This window comes from Tyto alba, unplaced genomic scaffold (assembly GCF_018691265.1).
Source record: "Tyto alba isolate M040663 unplaced genomic scaffold, T.alba_DEE_v4.0 Super-Scaffold_39, whole genome shotgun sequence".
Lineage (NCBI taxonomy): Eukaryota > Metazoa > Chordata > Aves > Strigiformes > Tytonidae > Tyto > Tyto alba.
The window spans coordinates 13,292,514-13,316,156 of NW_024881314.1; the positions used below are offsets into that span (position 1 = coordinate 13,292,514).

The window sequence follows — 23,643 nt, forward strand, 5'->3', positions numbered from 1 at the left end:
AGTTGTGCTGTCTACATTAGGAGCACCTCCAGATTTAACCCAGCTATGCCATGCTTTCATGTTGGCAACATCTCCTCCACTGACTATAAAATGAACCAATGCTCTTACTAAGGCGTTCAAAAGCAAGTAAGTAAAATCCTCCAGTCCCTTCCCCACGCACCCTAGCAACCACTAAAGAAAATGGATGAGAATCACACAATCATAGAATATCACAAGTTGGAAGGGACCCATAAGGATAATTGAGTCCAATGCCCTGCTCCTCACAGGACAGTGAAAACGAGCACTTTAAAACACCAGTGGGGAAGACAGAAGCTACTGGTTCATACTTACTGCTTCTGTTTTCTACTTCACTACCTCAAGAAGGGAGTATCTTTTCAATTTTTCCGTTTATAATCCAATACCTCTTCCCTGCTCACATCTCTTTCTCTGAAAAACATAGCTGCAGCTAAATGTATCCTCAGGGGTTCAGGAGAGCCACCTGCCTCGAAGGGATTTCTATTGTTTCTGAGCCAGGAGGAGCCCTCTGCAATCACAACATGCAAACGCTTCACAGCAGCGGAGCTGGGCGTTGCTTCAAGCGCATGTTTGACACCAACCATCACACTGCAGAGCACACCAAGGCTACTCACCAGGAAAGTACCGCGCAGAAGAGGGTTTCAACCCCACTCACTCACCAATGTAATTCCCAAGCTCCAGACATCTGAGCGGACATCATAGCCTTGCCTGGACGCACTGGGATCTATCCTTTCAGGCTGAAACAGGAAGAAGGACCAGTCAAACGCTGTGTCATGCAGGAAGAAATAAGAAGCATCTGCAAACTTAGAAAAAACTCTAAGTTTATCCCGTCAGGCAGAGCCTGGCACAACTCTAGAGGTAAACTTGCTGCTAGGGCAGACGTCCAACCCCAGCAGAGAAACATATTAAGGAATCAAACACTTTTTTTAGGGAGCCATAGTGTAAAAGGTGATCCAAACCAGCAATTTGGCACAGTCCAATCCCCTTTTTTTTTTTTTTTTTTTAACTTCCGTACAAGCAGCTTGAATAACTGTTACTGTATTTACTTAGTTTTAACTTTGGGAACTCTTTAACACAAAGTCTTGCTTTCTCTGTTTTTACAGCGAAGTTGTCCTCAGGGTATCATAAGAACTGGAATAAACATCTTCTAAACCAGCCCAGGGAACTGATGTTTATCAGTGTCTATCAGGACTCTTCCTCCCAACTGTCTGCTTGTTGCTAAACCTCAGGAGGCATTAAAAACAATGCATTTTAAGACCAGCTCTTCTTTATAGGGTTTTGGGCATCCCTTGAAGGCAACTATGATGTTACAAGCTCTTCAGACATCCAAAAGTTTTTCCACAGAAAATAATATCAAGCCAGATATGGGTGATGTGCGTCTAAGAGCGAGTTATCCAGAGAGGTGAACCAGCAAAAAACATCTTTATGCTTTGTATGTCATCTGTATGAGAAACCTCAATTCTGCCTTCTTTTGTTAAAAATGTAATAATTAAAATGTCAAAAGAAACAGGGATCTCATTCAGTTTTGACTACAACAATAATAGACTTGAATTGCAATAAAATACTAAATTATCAGGCACAGGAAATACTATGAAAGCCCTGGTTGCTTTCTAAGGTACATTTTAATACAGTTTCATGGCAGATCCCAGCTAAAGCGTGCCATGGAACAAACGAAGTCCCCTAGTGCAACCTCAGCCCTCCAGCGGCCCACTGCATGAAAAGACTACCACGTTCCCACAATGACTCCTAGCCCCCAAACCCTCGTGGCATTCCTGGTTGCTCTGCCATGCTGCTAGCTCTCTTCTTTGCAGCCCACCACTTACCCGTGGCTGTCCCAGCTGTGACTGCTTCCAGACCCATCCCATTCCCTCAGCCACCAGGATCTTCTCCAACAAGGCAGCTTGCGCAGGCCACCACCCGTGCATGCCCACATAGAGAAGGGAGAAGTTTCCATCAAGCTTCAGTGGTTCTACATGTGGCTTCTCACTCAACTTTCTTGTGTCCACTGCTCCTCAGTACATGGTATATTGCCTTCCCAGCACTGCTGATGTGTTTCATCATCCTTACTTCCAGTTACAGTATCTGCTTTGAAATAGCCTGGCTTCAAAGCCCAGGCCCTAAACATGCTGCCTTTCCCACTCTCCTAGGTCTGCCCTTTGCTTTGCCTTTTTATCCTTCGGTTATGGTTTTCATTCATCTTAAACTCATGTGTTAGTTATTCCTCTCGGGACTTGGATGGACTTTTCAACAATTCTGATGGAAGAGCATGCAAAATAATATAACTACTAAAACCGAACTCTCTTAAACCTACCATCAGCTCTTCACATGCTCATCCTGTATCACATTTATATCGCGAATAAACCCATGCTTCTAACTGCTCACAACTCAGCATCCTGTCTTTGCTGGATAAGTTCAGTCTTTATACATTGGGTATACCATATCAACAGACTACCAAATCAGCTGGTAAGGAATTAATAGCTAATATAAACATACATTTCTTTAAATATGGGGAATAGAAATGTAATGACAATTTATTCCCAATTTTGTAGCTGAGACAGTGGGAAAAGTATGTGAAAACAGAATCAGGGGTGAAGATCTGAATGCAAAATGTGTACTCCCAGTCCCTGCTACTTGCTTATTTGAGGGGAGGACGGTTTGATAAGGAGCAACCATTGGATGTTTCAGGAGGTTACTGGACATTTCAGTAAGAGGCAAAATGTCTCAAGGAGGAGTCAGTGGGTGAGCACTGGCTCACACTCAGGCTCAAGAAGGACAATAGGAGCTCAGACTTATAAATCGAAGTTGTCCTCTGCTCAGAAGTAACACATGGAATAACATCACCTAATGGGTACCAAAAAAGTCACAGTGCTCTCAGTGATGTATTTCTGCGAACGGTCCAAAATATTCATGAGAAAGCAAACAGAAAATGCTAGCAGTAGGAAGGTGGATAGAAGAACATGGCATCGACAACAGACCAGCATTAAATGTGGCAGGTCAGGCACCTCCTCTGTCCCCTCGTGCGGGAGGTTACAGGCTGGAAAGAATTTTCCCAGGACTCTCATCAATAACGCTCATGAGTGACGTTGTGCCTACCCTGCCCTGCCTCAGTGCCACACACAGCATGATGGACCTGCCCCCCCAGCCCTCCTGGCTCTCGGCCCTGGCACACCCAGCACCATGCTGCTGTGATTGAGCCCTGCAACACCAGCCCTGCCTGCCCTCTGCACAAAGCTCTACTGCGTCCTTGTGCCTCCAATCCCTCCTTACCAGATGCTGGCAGCTCCTCCTGCCTGCTTGGTTCCAGCAGTCAGAGTGGGTGTGAAGCGCACCGAGCTACCCCTTCCCCGTCCCCCAGGCACAACGACATGGTGGCCAGCAGGCTGAGGGGGGGGATTGTCCCCCTCTGCTCTCATGAGACCCCACCCAGAGCGCTGCACCCAGCTCTGGGGACCCCAGCACAGGAAAGACATGGACCTGTTAGAGCAGGTCCAGAAGAAGGACACCAAAATGATCAGGGAGATGGAACACCTCTCATACGAGGACAGGTTGAGAGAGTTGGGGTTGTTCAGCCTGGAGAAGGCTCTGGAGAGACCCTGTTGCTGCCTTTCAATACATAAAGGAGGCTTATAAGAAAGATAAAGAATTTTTACTGGGGCCTGTAGTGACAGGACAAGAGGCAATAGTTTGAAAGTGAAAGAAGTTTGGATTTAGATTGAATGTAATAAAGAAACTGTTTACAGCGAGGGAGGTGAGACACTGGAACAAGCTGCCCACAGAAGTTGTGAATGCCAAATCACAGAAGTGATTAAAATCAGATTGGATGAGGCTCTGAGCAACCTGATCTAGTGAGTAGCAGAGGGGGCTGGACTAGATGATCTCTGAAGGTCCCTTCCAACCCAAACCATTCTGAGGTTCTTTGGTTCTGTGATTCTATCAATGCTACCTGTGCTGCAGGCCACGGTGGACCACTGCCCCACAGTAAGGCAGCTCTCTGAGGGTATGGCAGCTTTCCATGCCAGGCCATAAACAGTTTGGCAACAGAAGATGGATTCCACAGGCAGCACGTACTTTCCCACCAGGAAAATCAGTCACTTTGCAGGAACAAAGACCACCCTGTGACATGAGACTGTCTCTTTGGTCCCCCCCACACCACCACGGGGCATGCTGCCTGTGTGACGGATGCTGGTGTGCAGGGATGGCAGCAGGTGACCCAGCCCTGCACGCTGCTGGGGACACATCACGATGGCTGGGAGGCTGTCACCAGACACCAGCCAGCACAGGGCCACACAAAATTATGGAGATGCTGGGCTTGTCAGTGCCAGGACTCCCACACTGCAGATCCACAGGGATGTGTCACAGCAGAGTAGAGCAGTTCACAGACTTCAGAAGGTGGCCTCGCTTTCTATGCAGTGTATTATGGGACTGCATGGTGAGCAGGTATTTTGGGCAGGGCATAAAGTACTAAAAGGCCGTGTGTTACAGGGACTGGTGAGGAAGGGGGCACTGGCGACACAGAGCTTCTCATCCAAAGCACCCACACAGGGGCAGCCTGCTGCCACAACCGAGACAAGTGCAGACAGAGCAACAGGGACTTGGCCCTAGACCATGGTGGCACAGTAAAAGGGAAAGCAGCAGGGACCAAAATAAATCCCGTCTAAATACAGAGCAGAAACAATCCTGGGAATTTTCCATGTATATGACATGGGAGCAATTAACACCAATGAAGGAAAAGTCAGCATATCACAGCCTGGGGACCTGGAACGAGGGCTGCAGACAAAGTCCGGCTCATACCAGGTCTCCTAATGCCAAGTGCAAGCAAGGAAAAGAAATGCCTGAGATGGAGACCACCACTGGATGTGCTGATGGTGTGAAGGGGCAGGGTATGAATGCATCAAATAAGGGTGCAGGCTGCCATGGGGCTTCTCTCTATTTCAGTGTCCAGCTAAGCACCAGCATCTTGACTGAGAAATGAGAAGTGGGCAGCACTGATCCTCCCTCTGTTCCAAACCCTCAGCTAAGCAAACACAGGCAATTCAGGATGTGACACACAGGCACACACGATTCCCTGCAGTCTTCAGCTGTTTCATGCTGCTAAAGAGCAAAGTACCATTTCTGGAAAAACCCAATTCTTGAAGCTCAGATATGGATTTTCACTGGTTATATAATCAGGGAATTTTATCCCACATGAACTGCAAATTCAAAACTGCCTCCATGGCATTAAAATGTACATAACAAACTCCTATTTGCTACTTAGGCCAATGCATCACTAAACCAGAAGAAAGTAACAGGTTACCAGGAGCAAAGAACCACCAGAAAGAGCTAAATTTTTGCAATACAAAAAGCAGAACAAAATCTGAACGATACACTTTCCCTCTGCTCCAACCATGGGAACAGATGGATGGAAGATGGAAGCTGCCAGCCTCTGCTGGAGACTATCTTGCACTAAAAAAATGTGTGAAATGAAGTCCAGGAACCTCCCTGGCTTTGGCTGATGGCAGGAGCAAGGTGAAGCACTGCACATCTGGAAACAGGGCTGTGCAGGCTGCAGCTGCAGCATCATCTGCGCCAAATTCAGCTGCAAACCACACGGTGAGCTATGAACCGGGACAGCCAGAATTAACAGACCTTCACTGCTCTGACACAAACTGGATATATGTCTTGCATGCAAGAGCCACGGCTCCCTAGCATGCTATTCTGCTGCTGTGTTAACTGAACCACGTGTATTTATTTAGGGACGCTCGAGACAAAAATGCCGTCTCCCCCACAGTGGTGACCCCATTACTATGGGTTTCTCGTCTGGACGGCGGTGCCCTGCGAGGGGCTCAGCAAGTGCTCGCAGAGAGAAGCATCTGTCATTGCCCAAGTGACTTGGCTCCTGGGGCCAACTCCAAACTGAAGGCACAGCAAGCAGGGGAGCCATGTCTCTGAACAGCTGCCTGCAGGGTTGTGCAACTGCAGTGGAAACCATCTTTAGGACCATAACTAACTAGTTTGGGAGTCTTCTGCTGTTCAGTAAAGGAAAATGTTGTCACTCACTTTTTGCATTGCTGTATTTCTCAAGAATATTTATGTGGTGAAAAGCAAGTTGTTCTTCATTCAGGGCACTCCCCTGCACAGGCCTCTCGCACGCTCTACCAGAGCATGGAGCGACGGCGAGCATTAGTGACACAGCACAGCCCAGGCTGGAACATAAGTGATGGGCAGAAAGCAGGGCAGGCGAAGAGGCACTGACTCACGGGGCTCTCAGACCTGCTTTTCCTGCTCCTCCTCCTCCAGAGTGCAAGGATGCTGCGTGCAGCTCCCTCTCATCCGCTTGCTGAGACCCCCAGATGTTTTATTCCTGCGAGCCCCTTCCCTGACTCCTCTACAGGGCTGGGCTGGAAGTTCAGACCCTGTAAGGCGGAGGAAGAGCCAGAACACTCACCTACACAGGAGATGCTCACCACCAGCCCTGTGGACGTGACTATCATCTCCCAGAAAAGAGGGAGTCCTGCTCTGTGAGGTAACTGTCCTCAGGAGGACTCATCACGCTGGGTCTCAAGCAGCCCTTAGTGCCCAAGATGCAGCTGGAGCTCTAAACAGATGTGATCATTCATCCACTCCTCTTGGCCGGTGTTATTGCTCTGCTTTATGGGAATTTTTGGAGGCTATCCCTTAGGTAACACTGATCTCCCTTTGGTGACAACAAATTCTTCTACTGACTGCTAAAGAGACGAGGTGTCTAATTGCATGTGGATCTTGTACATGCAGTGAAGCCTAATAAGCTTTCTGGATCTCCTCCTGGTCATGTAGGAGCCCACAGAAGGTGACCTCAGTGCTGCAAAAGCCTTGGTCTAAGAGCACCAATGTGAGTCATTCACATGAGCAAGTGAGGCATCACTGCCATACTGTGCTGGGTAAAGTCTTTTCTGAGGTTATACCCCTCCTCTCTAGTACTAGGTCAGTGATGAAAAAGCTGTTAACACTTTGTTTTCTCTGGGCCTGGATCATAGCATCAGTTGCTACAGGAGTTGTGCAGCATCCTGTGCAGCAGCCTACCCTGGCTGCAGGAAGAGACACTGCTCCTCTGCCAGGGCATGTCACAGCAGAGCAAAGGACGCAGCGTGCTGGGTGGAAGAGCTGACAGGGAAGTGGAGAACATGAGTTCTTCTGGCTTCACTGGCTAGGCGGACCTGCTGCTTCCCCCTGCTCCTCAGCCTACCACCTCTAGGATAGCAGCAGTAACACTGTCTCTGTGTGCATCATTTCTGCACCTACATAGGAGATAAAAGTAGTATTGTCAAAAAATACTTCAGCCAGATTATTCATCCCTGCTTGGACTTCTGAATTCAGACATTCCTTACAAAATCCCCTCTGTTCTTTGATTTCCTGTCCCTCCCTCTTGGCCAGGTCATCCACAAAGCCCGTGGCTGCACAGAGTCTATCAGCAGAGATCATGTTTCTAGAGAATAGCCTTTCCTCCCCTCCTATTTCCTTTACATATTTACTCAGAGAATGTTTCATTTAAAAACTTCTCCAGCAGCATTTTCCAGGTGGAGACGTTGGTTTCCGTTTGCATGGGATTACCATCCCCTCCCAGCTGGGTTTCCTAATAACAGTGTTTTAATTCCTCTATCTCAACAGCAGGAAGATGGCAGGAAAGCAATGGACTGGTGGGCAGGGGACACTTGCTAGGCACAGAAAGAATGGCAGGAACATTAATGAAGGCTCAAACACTGAGCTTGTCACAGCACATTCTTGATGACCTTATTTGTCATTTTAACAAAGGTAAATGTGTGGCTGTAATAAACTTGGACCTGTGCAGTGAATTGTCTGGACTGCAACTAAATCAAGCATCAATAATCTGCATTAGTAAATAGTTCCACTGATAAGAGTTCAGAGTGTAACTGCTGTTAAACAGACTACTGAGTGGGAAAGACAGGATTTATAATGGGACCTCAAAGGTGACCTTCCTTGGAATACCACTAATACTATTCAAGAAAATATAAAATTAATGTTGCTAAATTCTGCATATTATAAAAATATTTCTAGTGTGATAAATAAGAGTTCCTGAAGAACTACTCTCATCTGAGTGTTTGGTAAATTGGGATCTGGCTGGAAGCTGACTCACTCAACCACGCAAAGAAAAAGCAGCACTCTGGGGTGACAGACAGGATCCTAGAAAAATACAGGAGAACATGAAATCCCAGAGGAGCATGACGATTAAAGGACTTTAGCTGGGGCAACACAATAGGAACCACTGTTCTTATATACTCTGCAGGTGAGACAAACACTGGAAGTTTGCTCAATTTCAGGGTCTACATTTGTAAAAGGATGCTAAAAAAAATTTTGTGTTTATAACACAGCCACAAAATAAAGTCCAATCTGCTTTATGGGCATAAGATGCTCAGTCCCTAATCTCCTCAAAGAAAAGCTTAAGAGGTGACTACATCAGAGTCAGGGAGTACGTACTGGGGAAAGAGGCTGTGGCAAGTAAAGGAGTCCTTAATTCTGCAAACGAGGTAGAAACAAGAGTCCACAGCCATCCACTACAACAATATTTACTCTTATTAAAAAGATGGCATTAGGAGCATAATTAAGTACCAGGACAACTTTATGGGCACGATGGTAGGTTCTCCACTACATGAAGAGGCATCTTTAACTCAAGACTTTGGAGGTCTTCTCCGTTTGGCATTGTTCTGGGAGGCCACCCTCCAGTATCCCACAGCTTGACGCATCCCCTCAATGCCATCCCCACTACTCCTTCCAAGAACTGTATTAGATTAACGGTGCCAAGCTCTAGAGAGGAATCAGTTTTGGCTGGCTGTAAGGTATTGTTAGCCACGCTAAGTAACTTTGTCACAGAACCTCACTGAGGGCCTGCAATTCTGGTGGGGACGCTCTAAAGTCCTTGAAGTTGTTAGTTACAAAAGACTAAATTGCAGGGAGCCCAGTTATTTTTCCACAGCTTTAACGCTTGTCCCAACAGGCAAGCTTTCAAACACATACTGAAAAGGAGTATAGCAGGAAGCAGTGCAAGGGGCCAAATTCTGATCCTGGAGGACTCTATGATGCAGAAGAGAAAGGGAACCAAGAACTACAGATGAAGTCATACACATCCTAACCAGAAATCAGGCATAACAAAATGCAGATGGTCATCAGCAAAGGTGAGTCATCATGTGGCAGCTCACCTTTGGCCAGGCTGGAGTCACTAGCAGTTCAAGCCTTAAAATCTGGTTTCTTTTTCTTAAAGATCTCTTCCACTCAACCAGAAGCTGTTGGTCTGGGCACAGGATCAAGAGGCTTCCCCCTGCTGCACTCAATCAGCTGTCCTGGCCTCATCACCCATGAAAACTTGCACCTGCAAAGCAGAGTCCTCACACCTCAGACCCAGTTCTGACCCCAGTCCTTCCCACGTTATGGGAAACAGGAGATCTTGCACTCCACAAATGCCTGAGTACCTGGTTCTGAACAAGGCAGTATGTCCTGCCTGCTCCACTGCCAAGGGTCAGGCTGCAGCAGCAGGGAATGGATGGAGGAGGTGGAGGCTGAACCTGGTTGCATCCAGGTGTCAGTGCCGGCATACCCACGAGGGAAGGCTGGTGCTGCCAAGCGGCTCCAGCACCCCCCAGCCTGCGCTGCACGTGTGGCAAGTGGGCAGGGCACTCCTGTGCTTGGTAGGAAAGGGCTTGGCCCAGGGGTGGAGAGTCCCCTTGCAAATCCCTGTGGGTCCTCCTGAAGCAGAATCTCCCCCCAGCCTCACCAGCACAAGCAGTGAGAGCCAAACAGCCTCAGGGAGGGTGCCAGGGTCACCCCTGTGGACCTGCACAACCCTTTGCTTCCTCTCCCTGCACCTGACCCTGCCCTAAGGAGCCTTGCCCACCCCACTCTGCACCTTCACAGCTCTGATATGGCTTCCAATTAGCCTTCTTGTAGCTAATCAAGGCAGCAGGGGCTACCCTGGGCTGACCCAACACAGCCAGTTGTGCCCCACACAGAGCAAACCTACAGCAAGCAGGAGCAGCCTGCTGTTTCCAGCTGAACATCCAATGACTCCCAAGGGCAACTATCTCCCAAACTTTTAGGCACTTTTCATGTAAATCCTAGCGGCCAAAATTACTTCGTCCTCCCTCTGCCCTACACTTTTTATTATTCTCCTCTACAAAACTCACGTCTTGCCCACAGTACTTCTGGCCAAGCTGTCCACTTACACAGGCAGCTGCTGAACAGATTTCCCCAGGTTTATACATACTGCCTGTGCAGATGAGCATCTGAACGGGCAAGGAGGAAAATCCCGTCCCGCCACGTCCTCAGCAGGAGGGGGTGGAAGCACCGACGCAGAGACAGGAGCTCAGCACTGGAGCGGAGCTGCTCGGCACGGGCTCTGCGCCGCGTGATGTAAGGAGCCAAGTTTGGACAGGAGAAGTCCCACGCTGGGTGAACCTCACGGACAATTTTAGCCGGTGAACGAGTAAGTGGAGGTTATGTTCTCAGCCGAAACCCCTGAAGCATGCGGGTGATGCCAGCAGCACATGAGCGGGGAGGACTGCGCTCAGAGCTCAGGCATCCCCCCTGGAATTTGCTACACTGCAGGCGGCAGAGCCTGGATCCAGTCCGTGCTGCTTGCAGAGGGACAGTGCCACATGTCTCCCAAATTTGTTTTCTCAGTCATAAGAATTGTGGCTGGGTGCCAAGTTTCAGAAGGGGGGGGGGGGGGGAAGCAAAAAATGTCCAACACACAGCAATATTCAGGTCCAACAGATTTTAGCTGCATGAATTCAAAGCAATGGCCTGCCTGTTCAGATAAATGAATGACTGAGCCCAATGAAAACCTGGGCACCGGGTCAGGAATGCAAAGCTGAAACAGAAGCTCTTGATGTAGCTTTGTTTGGATATAGGATTCGGAGGGCTCCTGCATCCCTGCAGCCTCTCCCTCCATGTGCACAGGGAGGCCAGTAAAGCAGGGCTCAGCGCTGTCACTGTCACCAGCCTTGGGAATTTTTCTGTTTCTGTGCAGGGCCTGAACTCTGCATGAGCCATGCAAGCACAGGGATGCAGTCTCCACCTGGCCTTGGACACCGATGCCAACAGTGACTGCCCATCTTCACTAGGGAGAAATGAGGAGAGGGAAACATCCTGAGCACCAGTCTGCAGTGGGACTGCAGTGACAGGGCCTGTGCTGGCCCTCTCTCTGTGCACAGGCAGGGACAAGCAGAAGTGTGTTTGCTGGGACACAGGTCATGCACGAGCACCAAGAAGGCTGCTTTGTACCTGGGCTGCTGCCTGGGGCAGCGCCAGAGCTCAGTCTTTCTTTCTTTTAAAGAACACAAGGCACCAACACATATGCCTTTATTTCAATATAATGACAGCAGGGCGATTCAAAGCCAAAAGCAGAACAACTTCTCCAGCACTAGCAGCTCAAAGGCTGATACGCTGCTTTCTGTGACAGCTCTAACAATTTTGGTTAAACCACAGAGCACTTGCTTAGCAGCTGGACATGGCTCCTGCTGCCTAATCACACTGCTCGCAGTCAAACTGGCCGACATCCAATGTTATTGTTATCAACAGCTATTTGGAGACTCGGCTCCAGTGAACACAGTGTTATCAGGTTCCTTCAGTAGGCCAGTGCTCATGCTGCAAGAATTACTGCAAGTGCCATGGGTCAAGTGGGCCTTACAAAGCAACATGCTCTCGTTGTCAATGGGCATCATCCAGCAGCTCTTATCAGCCCTCCCTAGCTAAACACAGCTAATGCCCTTTGCCTATCTTACACTAAAAAATATTTGTATTTTCCTTTTGAAAGGGGTGTGGCTGGCCTGACTCCTTCCCAGGTATACTCAGGTTTGATTACAGCATCACTACAGCCATCAGCCTCTGCTGGCTTGGAGAAAGAGTTGGTGTATGTGCCTGCATTCTGAGGAGATCTCCCCATTTCCCAGGCTTCTCGGTATGTGGAAATCTTCATGTACTTGGAGAGGAGTCACTGAGTCCAGAGAGCAGAAGGGAAGAGGCCATTCGTCTCCCACACCGCTTGCCAGCTGCTGGCTCGTCCCACAAACTGTGTACCATGCCAAGGCTCTTAAAAACACAAACTGAATTGAAACACTTTTGCTCAGTTAAATACCCAACAGGCTAGAGCTTGTGATGGAGATGCACAAGGAGCAGAGAGCATACACACAGACAGGGAGGAAAACCAAGGGGCTATCGGAAGCACGCACCCACCCAAGTCCCAGGGGAAATGAAGCAGTGCAGCTATTTACAGACATGCCAGTAACTGTCACATCATAACTAAACCAACAGCCTGAGCAAACCTAACAATCTACCCACTGTTCTAAGAAAAAGTGGGAACATCAATTCCTACAATTATAGCCCACTGAACTTGGGAAGAGGAAAGGAGAGAGCAATTTTTCAAGAGCCCTATTTGGAGACTTGATACACACCTCAAAGAATAAGGAAAAGTCAACATCCATTCATAACTCCATGGAGCAATGTTATCAGAAGCACCTGAACCTGAGATGCAACTACCCAGCCTCATGTCACACTAGCTCAGACTGCACTGGCTCCTGTGCCCTCCTGGGGCACCTCTCTGCTGCTGCCCTCAGCACCCCATGTCCCACCAACACCACAAACCGGGCAGCTCTGACTGACCCTCTGCCCTGCGGGGAGCTCCATGCACTTGCTGAAAGTGCTCGGAGCAGAGACATGCCTCTGCCCTCTCCACAGTCTCACAAGGTCTTTATTTAAACAAACTGCCCTGTTACACCGCATTAGGGAGTGGAGCTTGCACAGACTTTGTTGTACCACAGCAATGGTCTCCAGTAACAGATCTCATCTGTACTACTCTGTCCAGCTCACTGAGTAACTAACACTGCTATGAGGACAAGGGAAATAAATGGTCAACTGCTCCAAAATTCAGACTCTGTGCTTGCACAGATCAGGATTGGGGCAGACAGGTTTTGCCTTGGACACCACAGTCAGATAAAAACGATGTGAGAGCCATAACCTGACCAGATAGGCACTGTACCTTAAAAAAAAAAAAAAAGAGAGATTTTCCTTTTTTGTTTCCTTGGTGGTAGAGAAAAGAGTTCAGAAATCAGTGGTTTTCAGCATATAAAGCCGTAAGATAAGTAATGAGAGTTAAATACAGACATTGAAATTAAAGTTAGATAGCAGACACACAGCTCCCCACACAAGGCACTCTCAGCTCATGTGAAACCAAGAGGCTTTTTCAAAGCAGCCCAATGCAGAGAAGTGTTTAAAATCCTCAGACAGCTTCAAAAATCACCACCATAGCTTTTATCCCTAGGAGGGGGAGGGAAGTAAACAAGCAGGACAGGCTCCCAGGAGCCACAGCTCCACCTGAGTGATTTCCATGCAGCTGCTCTGCTACTGCTGCTCTCCAAAATCACATTCTCCTGGAATTAAGTTATGGCACACTTTGAAATTAAAGTGGTTTGCAAAAATCACTGTAGTTCTGCTCTGCAATAGCTCCTGTGACATAATCTTGCCATAGCAAATGGATTTCTTGCAGACCAAGAAAACCCAACACCCAGACGGCACTGCCTTCCCCCACATGCTGTTTGCTTTGGCGTGTGAGCGGGTGCTGCTGGAAGGGACAGGAAAGCTCTGAGCTCCAGTGCCGCAGCAGAGGCAGCAGCAGAGAAACTCAGCTAAAAAAAATGGAATATGGTCACTTTGCCACAGCCTGGATGGATCCGCTGACGCTGCCAGCGGCAGCACTCGATCCAGAACTCCGATTCATCTGGGAAGGGGGTGCTCACCCCATGGGAAGATGGTTGACGCTTCAGTCAGACAACAGGCCTGGCCATGCTGAGCCAGGCCTGCAGCAGCAGGGGAAGATCCTGCAGAGCCCTGGGGCCCGTCAGCGCCCCGCTGCCCAGCTCACCCCCACTCACCGCCATGTACGGCCGGCACCCTGCATCCCGCGTTTTGGCAATGGAGTCCACAAGCTGTCCACTAATGCCAAAGTCACAGAGTTTAATATTTCCATTTCTGTCCAGAAGAATATTGGAAGGTTTGATGTCTGCAAGGGAAAGAAATATAAGCCAGTAAATCATGGCTGGAGGTTTAAATTTCAAGAGCAGCAGCTGCAGAGAATCGACACCGGCGGTGCCGCTCAATCACCGTCACCCCGTGACGTGGGGTGGGCAGGCAGCGAGTGGATGTGCTCGCTGCTGCTGAGGATCCTAACCGGGAGCAAGGGGAGATGGAGCCAGGCCCAAAGATGCTACATGCCTGGAGGCAGAGGCAGACACCCAACCACACTGAAATGACACTTTTATGGAAAAGCACAGACCGAAAGGGCACCCCTGGGCAAAACCTGTACTCACACTCACAGCAGTACAAATGCTAATTACACTTTGACCTGAAGCAAAGGTCACTTAAATTTCTTGCAATTATTTTTGTAGGTAAGAAGAAAAGATACAAACTCACCTCTGTGAATGATTTTCAAGTTTTCTTTTAAGTGGTTTAGTGCTTTCACAGTCTAGAGAAGAAAAACAGATGAAAAATAAGCAAATGTTGCAAGATTCCAGTGATTATTAAACTTTCGGAGCCCCAAGAACAGGGGGAAAAAACTTTTAATATGTTGAGTTATCAGTGCTGTAATATGACCTTGTAATAAAAGCATTTTTCTCCCAATCTTTCCCGCAAGCAGAAGGTGACATAAGAGAGGACATGTGGTTAAGAAAACACATACCACTTGTAATCTGGAAAGATCACACTCTGGGAGAGGGGAACAAGGGGTGAAGTCAAGCAATTACTGATGTTAATTATCTTGAGTAATAACTTATTTCAAGCCCTATGCTGTACTTTTTCAGTAGGTAACAACTGCCCCCATTCCACTGGCTGAGCAGCAACAGTGTGGGGAGCAGCAGAGGCTGTCCTGATTTAACCATTCACCATCAAACGAAAGAGACACTTAGGGAGACCGATTTCACAGGACGATTTAGAAAAACCCTGAAAGTTCACCATTTTAATCCATTTTGCTTCTGCTGAAAAGATTGTCAAAATGTATGACCAAAAGACTGCCTTGAAGACAGTGGCAAGTGGGTGTTTGTGTTGTGCTGCAAAGCTCTCTGAAGTTGTGCTGCTGTAAGGATGATGTCCAGCACCCATGAAACAGCTCCCAGAGACTGGTCCTTCCTGCTTGCCCAACCCCAAGTTCAAGTCTTTAGGTAATTAAAAGCTCTGGTAAGCTCTGGACAGGCTGAAGTGCTGTCTCCCCCTTGCCACAAACCTTGCTCCTCCTGTGAAGGTTTCTCTGAACAACATAGCATCAACTGATTTTTAGGCAGGCCCATGGTAGAACAAGACTGGATGGCCTCCTTGGACCTGAGGTTCAGCAGGAGAAAGCCTACTGGAATTAGTGATTGAATGCTGGTTTAAATACCAGACAACCCTGCCAGAAGCTTCTGCCTCCACCCGCAAGTGGGTGAAGCAGAAGCATACAACTCTTCAATCTAGGTAAAAGATCTGTAACATGAACTGAAGGGTGGTTGGTGGAGCACAGCGAATTGTGAGCTGTAGCACATACCTCACCTGCGCATGATGGGGCTACCAGGGCAGTGCACACATAGACCTTCCGGACCTGGATGCCTTCAAGGTCTGAGATACTCAGGGACAGTATTCTCATGCTAGAGTTATTAAATTACATTCCTCGTTTGTTTTCTAGAAAAAGGTGGACAGAAGCAAACCCCACAAGATCTAGTCAGAACCTGTCTCAGCTCCTAAAGCCAGTCCACAGGGAGGACCTCCCTCGGGAGCTGCTGGAGCTGGTCTGCCTTCAGGTACAGCATGAAGGAAGGAGACCAACGTTCAATGAGCAACCCACAACTTCCCACACAGCACAACTGGGCTTCATATCCTCAGATCTGTTACTCAGTCCATCCATCACTTTCTCCCAGGTCAGAAACAATCAAGGTGGCCATTTCCCCAGCTAGGATTGAAAGCTTTGGTGTGCTTTCACACTGTGCTGTCTGCACAGGCTAAGTAGATAAACTCCATTGGAGAGCTTCAAAACCCATCTCAAGTCTCTGTTCAAACTACCTTCATTGGGCAAACACCTTGCAAGGTCTATATCTGAGCCAAAATGTGGGCTAGCATGTCTCTAATACCCTGCAAACCCTAAAAGGATCTCCTTTTCTTTCCACCACAGAATTACATATAACCCCAAGCAGACCACTTTGGAAGGACACACTTTATCCAGCCATCTATTGTCTATGTCCCAAGCCTTGCTTTAAGCAGTAATACATTTAGTTGGTTGGTGGTAAGGCTGTGGACTGCAAAACAGCCATTGGCTGCCTTTGATAGGATTTTCAGTCTTGGATATAAACATCTAAATATGTGACAGTGCATGAGCCATCAAGGCAGCCTGTTAGCTGTATGAAGTGGCAACAGGTCCCAGGTTGGCTCAACATTTTATAAAGATGCCCTAAGAGAGTGAAGATGGTTTTCTCCAAAGATCTGGCCCTGAGCAGAATCTGCCTGTGTACTTTCAAGAGGTCATGCTTTGTGACTCACTGAGCACCTTCCCTTCACTCTGACAGCTCAGACACCAGTTACTGCGGCATTCATGTGCTGGAGCTGATACAGAGGCAGCTTGCCCATCTGTCAGAAACGCGGCACAGCACCAGCATTTGCTCACATTTTCCCCCATTACTTCTGAATGGTGCTTCTCTTCTGAGGCTTTTCATCTTCCAGCAGCCCTGCTGAACTAATTCGTCGGGCCTGACCTTGACTTTTTACTGGGCCAGGACTTCCAGGTTAAGTCAAGAAAACATCATCCAGGATCTCCACTTGCTGAAGACTCACTTGTACTTTTGGGAGCCTTTGCACAAGGCTACCAGAGGTTTCTTTGGACTGGAGTGGCCCAGCATCCTCTGCAGAAAACAGTGGACCTGACAGACTTTTACAGGCAGAAGCAGGACAGAGATTTCAGGATACCTTTCAACACCCCCTCTTCCACAGTCCAAAACCAAAAGGTTGTTTTGCAGGGCCTGACCTTGCCCTAGTGTTTAGCACAGCCGACGATAATTTTACAGGGCTCCTTAAAGGGAGACAGTGGGCTCTGTACAGCAGGCCTGCATTCCAATACCCTGGGTGGGATTCGTCTCGCTTCACCACCTAAGGCACCACGAGATGGGAACTCAGCTCCCACACAGAGGCACCAGCCTCTCCCCAGACTCGAGAGAGAGAGGGTAGGCAACTCACTAAGACCAGATTCTTACTCTCAAATAGTCTGGTGGGCTTCACACGTCCTGGCTATAAATGCCCAATCCTTTGTTCCCTTTACAAACAAAGGAAGGGGAGACAAGCTTGTTTATTTTAGGCACCTTCCTTGGGATGAGATGACCTGTGCCCAGCTTCCACTGGTGCCACCACCAGTGCACATGAAGCGAACCCTGAGGAGGCAGATGGTGCCAATGCTGTTGGTGCTGATGTTCAAGCAGACAGAGCAGGAAGCTGGTCCTGGGGTCTCTTTACGAACTGATTACAGACCCCAGAACCTGCTTTTCCATCATGCAATATGCTGTGGAAAAGTCAGAGTACACTCAAGGATCATTAGAAGTGTGGTGCAATACAACAGCAGCAGTTCTGCACGCAGATCAACCAACTTTCTCACATGTGAGTGAAAGAGATCTGAATTTTTCACATTAGCTTCAAAAACATACAGAAAAAGATTTAACAAAATACTCACAGCTAAAGTGATTTTGCCTAGGATTTCTTCTGGAATAACATCATCTAATACACTATATACATATTTGTAAAACTTATCAAACGAGGTAGACATGAGCTCCATACAGATCCAACAGTCACCCTGGAAAGAGAAGAGAATCCCTGTTACTTTCAAGATAAAAACAAGAAACAAAAGCCCAGAGAGCATAAAGAGATCCCTTGAATCCAATAAAATACTTTAACAGCACCATGGATTTGACAGGAAGGATAGAATTCATCTTGATTAATTTTAGCAACAGAAAACTCTCCCCTATACACACCTCTCCCCCACTCCATTCACCAGTAGAGGCATCTAGCTAACCAGCTCAGACTTGATATTACATTTTAGACGCCTGATCCTAGTTTCAAAAACTGTTTGGCTCTCCAGAAGGCTGCAGGCACAGTGAAACACCAACATGCACAGTAAGACAAAAAAAAAAAATCCCTTCAGTTTAGGACTACGCTGAAGAGGACAGAAGACATTTCACACAACATTCAGAGATATCATCTAAGCAAGAGATAATGAAAATAAACTCAAGTATGTGGGGGGTTCTGTTGATTTAATTGCAATTTTGTTGCAATTTAAATGCAGAAAATTGTAAAACATACTAGTATCTGTGTTAAACCATGCTCAGCTTAACTACCATAGGAGAATAACATGACTATCTATCAAACTCTCCTGAGATCTGTGAATCAACCTGCTCACAATGGATTCACTGGGGATGAGAAATGTATCCCCATAATAGAGGAGGACCTCATCTTTCAGTTTAGTATGTATCTACCATATAGTGATGGACAGCTTACCCATGGATTGATCTTAGTTATTTCAATTTATTTTTAACATTTTAGCTCTAGTTGAAGATGACAGAAGGCTTTGTGTGAGCTATTTCTGTAGACTCCCATGCACTTCAGTCAACTCTTTGTTGCTAGAAATAATACTAAAACAGTATAACTAGGCCTGTCCTCACCAGAAACAACATACTCATCCCTATCTTCTACAGGCTGTATCACAATGACTGTTTAAACTGCATTAGCTGTCAAAAGCTATATGCAGAATGGAGTTGATTAGTATGTTTGTCTCATCCTGGCTAAATGCCACCTGAAACAGTTGTGTAAGGAGCAGCAGCTTGTGCAGGTAGGGGTGCCCTGGGCTGGTTGTGGCTGAGCTGCACACTCCTGTAATATAAGGAGCAACAAAGAGAGGAGAAAATCCCCCAAGTAATTATCCTAGGTAAAGTAGACTTTTCCCAGCCAGACAAAACACAAACCAACCAAACCCTGTGTTAACACACAGAAATGAAAGCAGGAAAAAAACCTAGGGTATAGATATGCTGGAGCTGTGGCAAAGCCCTGTGCTCCCATCCTGCACACCCAAGTCACTTCTGTTTGAAGCAATCTCCCAGCGCTCATGAGGGTCAGGAGCAATTCTCAAGTTATATTTAGCTGATGGAAAAGCTTGTAGAACCACAGGTTTTGAGGCCAAAATGGGCTTTTCTGCCACTCAAAATTACCTCCTGTGAAACACAAAGCAAGGAACCGCACCTGCCAAGATGCCTCCATGTCCAAATGCCTGGTTTAGTGGGAACAAAAGTGCCCAGTAAAGTCGTCGTCAAACACCACACGCTGCTATCGGTGGAGGCAGCGGTGCCACCCAGCTTGCTCCTGGGCTGCTCACCCACATGCAAGGCTGTTTTCAGCAATACTGACAGCAAACCGCCAGGAAGTGTTCCGCGTGCCACCAGCATTACAGATGATGCTGCTTCAATGACAGTGAAGCCATCGCCGCCTCCTGACAAAGGAGGGATGCTGCCTCCAAGAGGAGAACCTCTTCCCCCCGAGAAGAGGGGATCTAATTTCCTAGGAAGGGCTGAGCCACTGGTGGGCTGGCTGGGGAGTAAGACTGTGAGTTCAGAGCAATGGGCAGCCCCATTTTACACTGCTCATTTAGGACCAGGCTTTTCACATCAGCACAATGTAGCGTGGGAGCTGATGTCATCCACCCATGGCTGCTACAAGCCTGAGCCCAGAAAACATGCCTTTCACCCCAAACAAAGCAGAAGACTGATCAAAAAGGCGCTGCGCTGAAAACAGAAGCAGGGACACCGTGGTGAAAGCAGCAAGTGCAGCACAGCGGGAAGAGGGCACGACCAGCATTTCAGAAGACATGAGGAAAGGTGAGCTCAGGCTGTTAGAGAACAGAAGATTAGCTATGGATGAATTTGGCTGAGGACCTGTTCAGATTTAAACTGTAGAAATTAAATGAGGCGACATATGCAGAAAATTTCCCTTTTCAGCACTGGCAACAAATGGAAAGTGCAGTTGAGGCACTTCCATGTTATCGAGAGTAGCTCAGATAAAGCAGTGTGGATTCAGCAATAGTGATGAACATAAATAAAGGGAAACTGGAACCACACCAGACCCTTACAAGCTATCTGCAGTGAAAGCAAACATGGACTTGTTCTACTGGCTGTAGGATGATTCAAAATATTGCTTCTGTTTTGACCAGCTTTACCTAACAAATTGGTACTGTGCTACATTCCTGTGCTATTGAACTTAAGACTGCAAGGGATTTGATTAGTTCAAGAATTCCAGAATATCACTGACCACCTCCAGCCTTGTATTTATGTCCAATCGCACCCATATTGTGTCTTCAGACACCCAGGTTACAATGGCTGGTGTTTATACAGCAAAAGCAAACTGAAGTGAAACAAATGGCAACCTTATTAAAGCCATTATTGTAATAAAAGCTTCACAATATACTTTCTGCATCTGTGGGTTTGGGATGGGTGTGTTACCGAAAACTCAAACAAGTATAATAAATTGCTATCCAATGTTAATTTAAGCATAAAAAAAACCCTAAAACCTGTACATGATCAAAAGCACCAGAGGAAAGACTTGGTTTACTTGGTCTTCTGAACTATATGCCATATAGAAATAATGGATGTGGGCATTCATTGATCTGGTAATATAAAAATCTAGGCGATCAACATGAATTCGTCAGCAAGATCAACGAAAAAAAATGACAAACTTTGTCAATTATGCAGCTTCATTAAGGCTGGTAGCAAGATTCAAAACTCTACAGGTTCTTAACTCTTCCTGGGACTTGAAAGGACTTACCTATTGGCAAAGTTGATGAATTTGAGAAGAAAAAGAAAAACTGGCAGGGGCAACTGGTCACCCAAGCCCCTTGCCGATCAAAGGTAAAAAAGTGCTGATGTGCCTGGGAAAGTTATTCTCCATTGTGAATTGTGAGGACAAAAACCATCTTAATGAAAGTTTATCTGTAATTTATGTTCTTAAGTCAGTTTGATTTCTGATTATAACAAAAGCATTTTAGTTTTCTCTTCCCATTAGAGTTTTTCTTCCAAAGAATATATTTTAGTCCTTACTGGGTATTAAATTACCAGATGCTAATGCACATCTTGTAGGCATTCCAAAACATATCCAGGAATACCATGCACATTTCATTCAAAATATCACTGATCATCTCCAGCACATACACAAAAACTGCTTAACCAGCAACTGGAATGCCTCAAGTTCTCAATGCAGTCTTGAGTTCCCCATCGACACCCAAGCATGTCACAAAGATATCACCCAGCTGGAACACAGCTTGGCAGAAAATGACCTGGGAGTCCTGGTGGACACCAAGTTGTGCATGAGCCAACAATGTGCCCTTGCTGCAAAGAAGGCTAGCAGTACCCTGGGCTGCATTAGGCAAAGCACTGCCAGCAGATTGAGGGAGGTGAACCTTCCCCTTGACTCAGCACTGGTGAGGGCACACCTGGAGTGCTGTGTCCAGTGCTGGGTTCCCCAGTATGAGACAGACATAGTCATACTGCAGAGACTCCAGTAAAGGATCACTACGATGACTGAAGGACTGGAGCATCTCTCCTGTGAGGAAAGCCTGAGCTGGAACTGAGGGAGCCTGGAGAAGGCTCCGGTGGACCTCATCAATGTATAGAAATACCTGAAGGAAGATACACAGAGGACGAAGCCAGGCTCTTTTCAGTGGTACCCAGTGACAGGACCAGAGGCAGTGGGTACAAACTGACACACAGGAGGTTCCCTCTGAACATGAGGAAATGCTTTTTCACTGTGAGGGTGAATGAGCACTGGCACAGGTTGCCCCAAGAGGCTGTGAAATCTCCACCCCTGGAGATATTCAAAAGCCATCTGGACGTGGCCCTGCCTGAGCATGGGAGTTGGACAAGGTGACCTCTGGAGGCCCCTTCCAGCATCCACCATTCTGTGATACCAAATTAGCACACTGCAGGGAGCGGCCAACGTCTTATGCAAGTTGCACCTACACTACTGAGAGAGAATGAAGAATGTCATCACCCTCACATATCCCTACATGACACAGAGGACACTTTTCCTATGGACCAGGGACTAATTATGGGGACAGACGCCTCAAGTAATGCCAGAACAGCCAAATATTTCCATGAGAATAGAGTGTTATGCATTGGTAGCAAAGAGAGCAAACACCTTGTATCAACTGACCAAGAATACAACCACGATTCACACCAACATCAGCTCTGTGCTACTGGCACATCCATATGAGCTCTTCTCTCCTAATAGCAGAAGCTCCCCACAAGCTAATTTACCTGGCTTCCCAGGCACATTTTGCAAATTGCAATTAATTTTTCATTGAATAATTTTATCAACTATTGAGCTTGTTGGTTTAAACTTGGCTTGGCTACACTCTCACTGTGTAGGAGTCACTGCTGAGACCCAAAGTCAGACAAGGCTTTTTGACTCTTCCCCTCTTGAGAAGAAAAGTAACGGGAACAATTACTTTGAAAGAGCAGTTAGTGTGGTTATGATAATTAACCAAACATTCCCAGCCTTACAGGTACTATCTCAAACTAGATTAGCTGTAAAGCTTCCAGCAGAAATGCAAGAAAAGAAGACCTGGGGTTTTTTCAGACCTAAAAACCCTCTGAATAGCAACACTCGGGGTGAAAGTCCCGGGGTTGCCCAGCACAGTCCTACAGCTCAGTCCAACACTCCTCTCTTCTCACTAGAAGAAAGTGACTCAAGTGAAATCTCTGCAGAATCCTTAGCAATCATCTTTCTTCTCTCCCCCTACCTAGCAAGTACTGTTTTGGCAGGTAACAAACGGACACAAGTAACCAGATCCTCTTCAATACAGCATCTCTGACGATTGACATGGAAAACTCTGTGTGCATTTGCAGGAGTCAGGGCTCGCACTGATGCCGTGTGGAGAAACCAACTGGCTTAATGAGGCCAGTGTGAATCCCAAAGTTAACAAGGCCAAGTGCAAAGCCCTGCACCTGGGTCGGGTCAACCCCCAGAATCAGTACAGACTGGGGGATGAAAGGATCAAGAGCAGCCCTGTAGAGGACTTGGGGATGCTGATGGATGGAAAATTGGGCATGAACTGGTAATGTGCACTTGCAGCCCAGAAAGCCAACACCGTCTCCATCAAGAAAAGTGTGGCCAGCAGGTTGTGGGAGGTAACTGTCCCCCTCTACTTTGCTCTGGTGAGAAACCCCCTGCAGTGCTGTGTCCAGCTCTGGGGACCCCAGCACATGGACCTGTTAGAGTGGGTCCAGAGGAGGGACACCAAAACGATCAGAGGGATGGAACAGCTCTCCTATGAGGACAGGCTGAAAGAGTTGTTCGGCCTAGAGAAGGCTCCAGGAAGACCTTACTGCAACCTTTCAGTACTTAAAGAGAGCTTGTAATAAAGATGGGGAAAGACTTTTTATAAGAGCCTGCAGTGACAGGACAAGGGGCAATGGATTTAAACTCAAAGAGGGTAGATTCAGTTTGGACAAAAAAAAAAAAAAAAAACAAAAACAAAACAAAACAAAACCAAAAACATCTTTTACAATGAGGGTGGCAGGACACTGGAGCAGGTTGCCCAGAGAAGTTATGGATGTCCCATCG

The 23,643-nt window shown here is 47.2% G+C and overlaps 1 protein-coding gene across 3 annotated transcripts in view; it reads right to left on the reverse strand.

Annotated features, from left to right (window-relative positions):
• Positions 1-23,643, reverse strand: part of MAP2K4 (mitogen-activated protein kinase kinase 4) — a 103,641-nt gene that overhangs the window by 8,114 nt on the left and 71,884 nt on the right. For all 3 annotated transcript variants that reach the window (XM_032992085.2, XM_032992084.2, XM_042802576.1), the window contains 4 exons: positions 17,714-17,833; positions 14,449-14,500; positions 13,911-14,038; positions 675-752 (listed from right to left, as the gene is read on the reverse strand). In XM_032992085.2, coding sequence (XP_032847976.2) covers positions 675-752; positions 13,911-14,038; positions 14,449-14,500; positions 17,714-17,833 — 378 coding nt within the window. The remainder of the gene's footprint in view (positions 1-674; positions 753-13,910; positions 14,039-14,448; positions 14,501-17,713; positions 17,834-23,643) is intronic.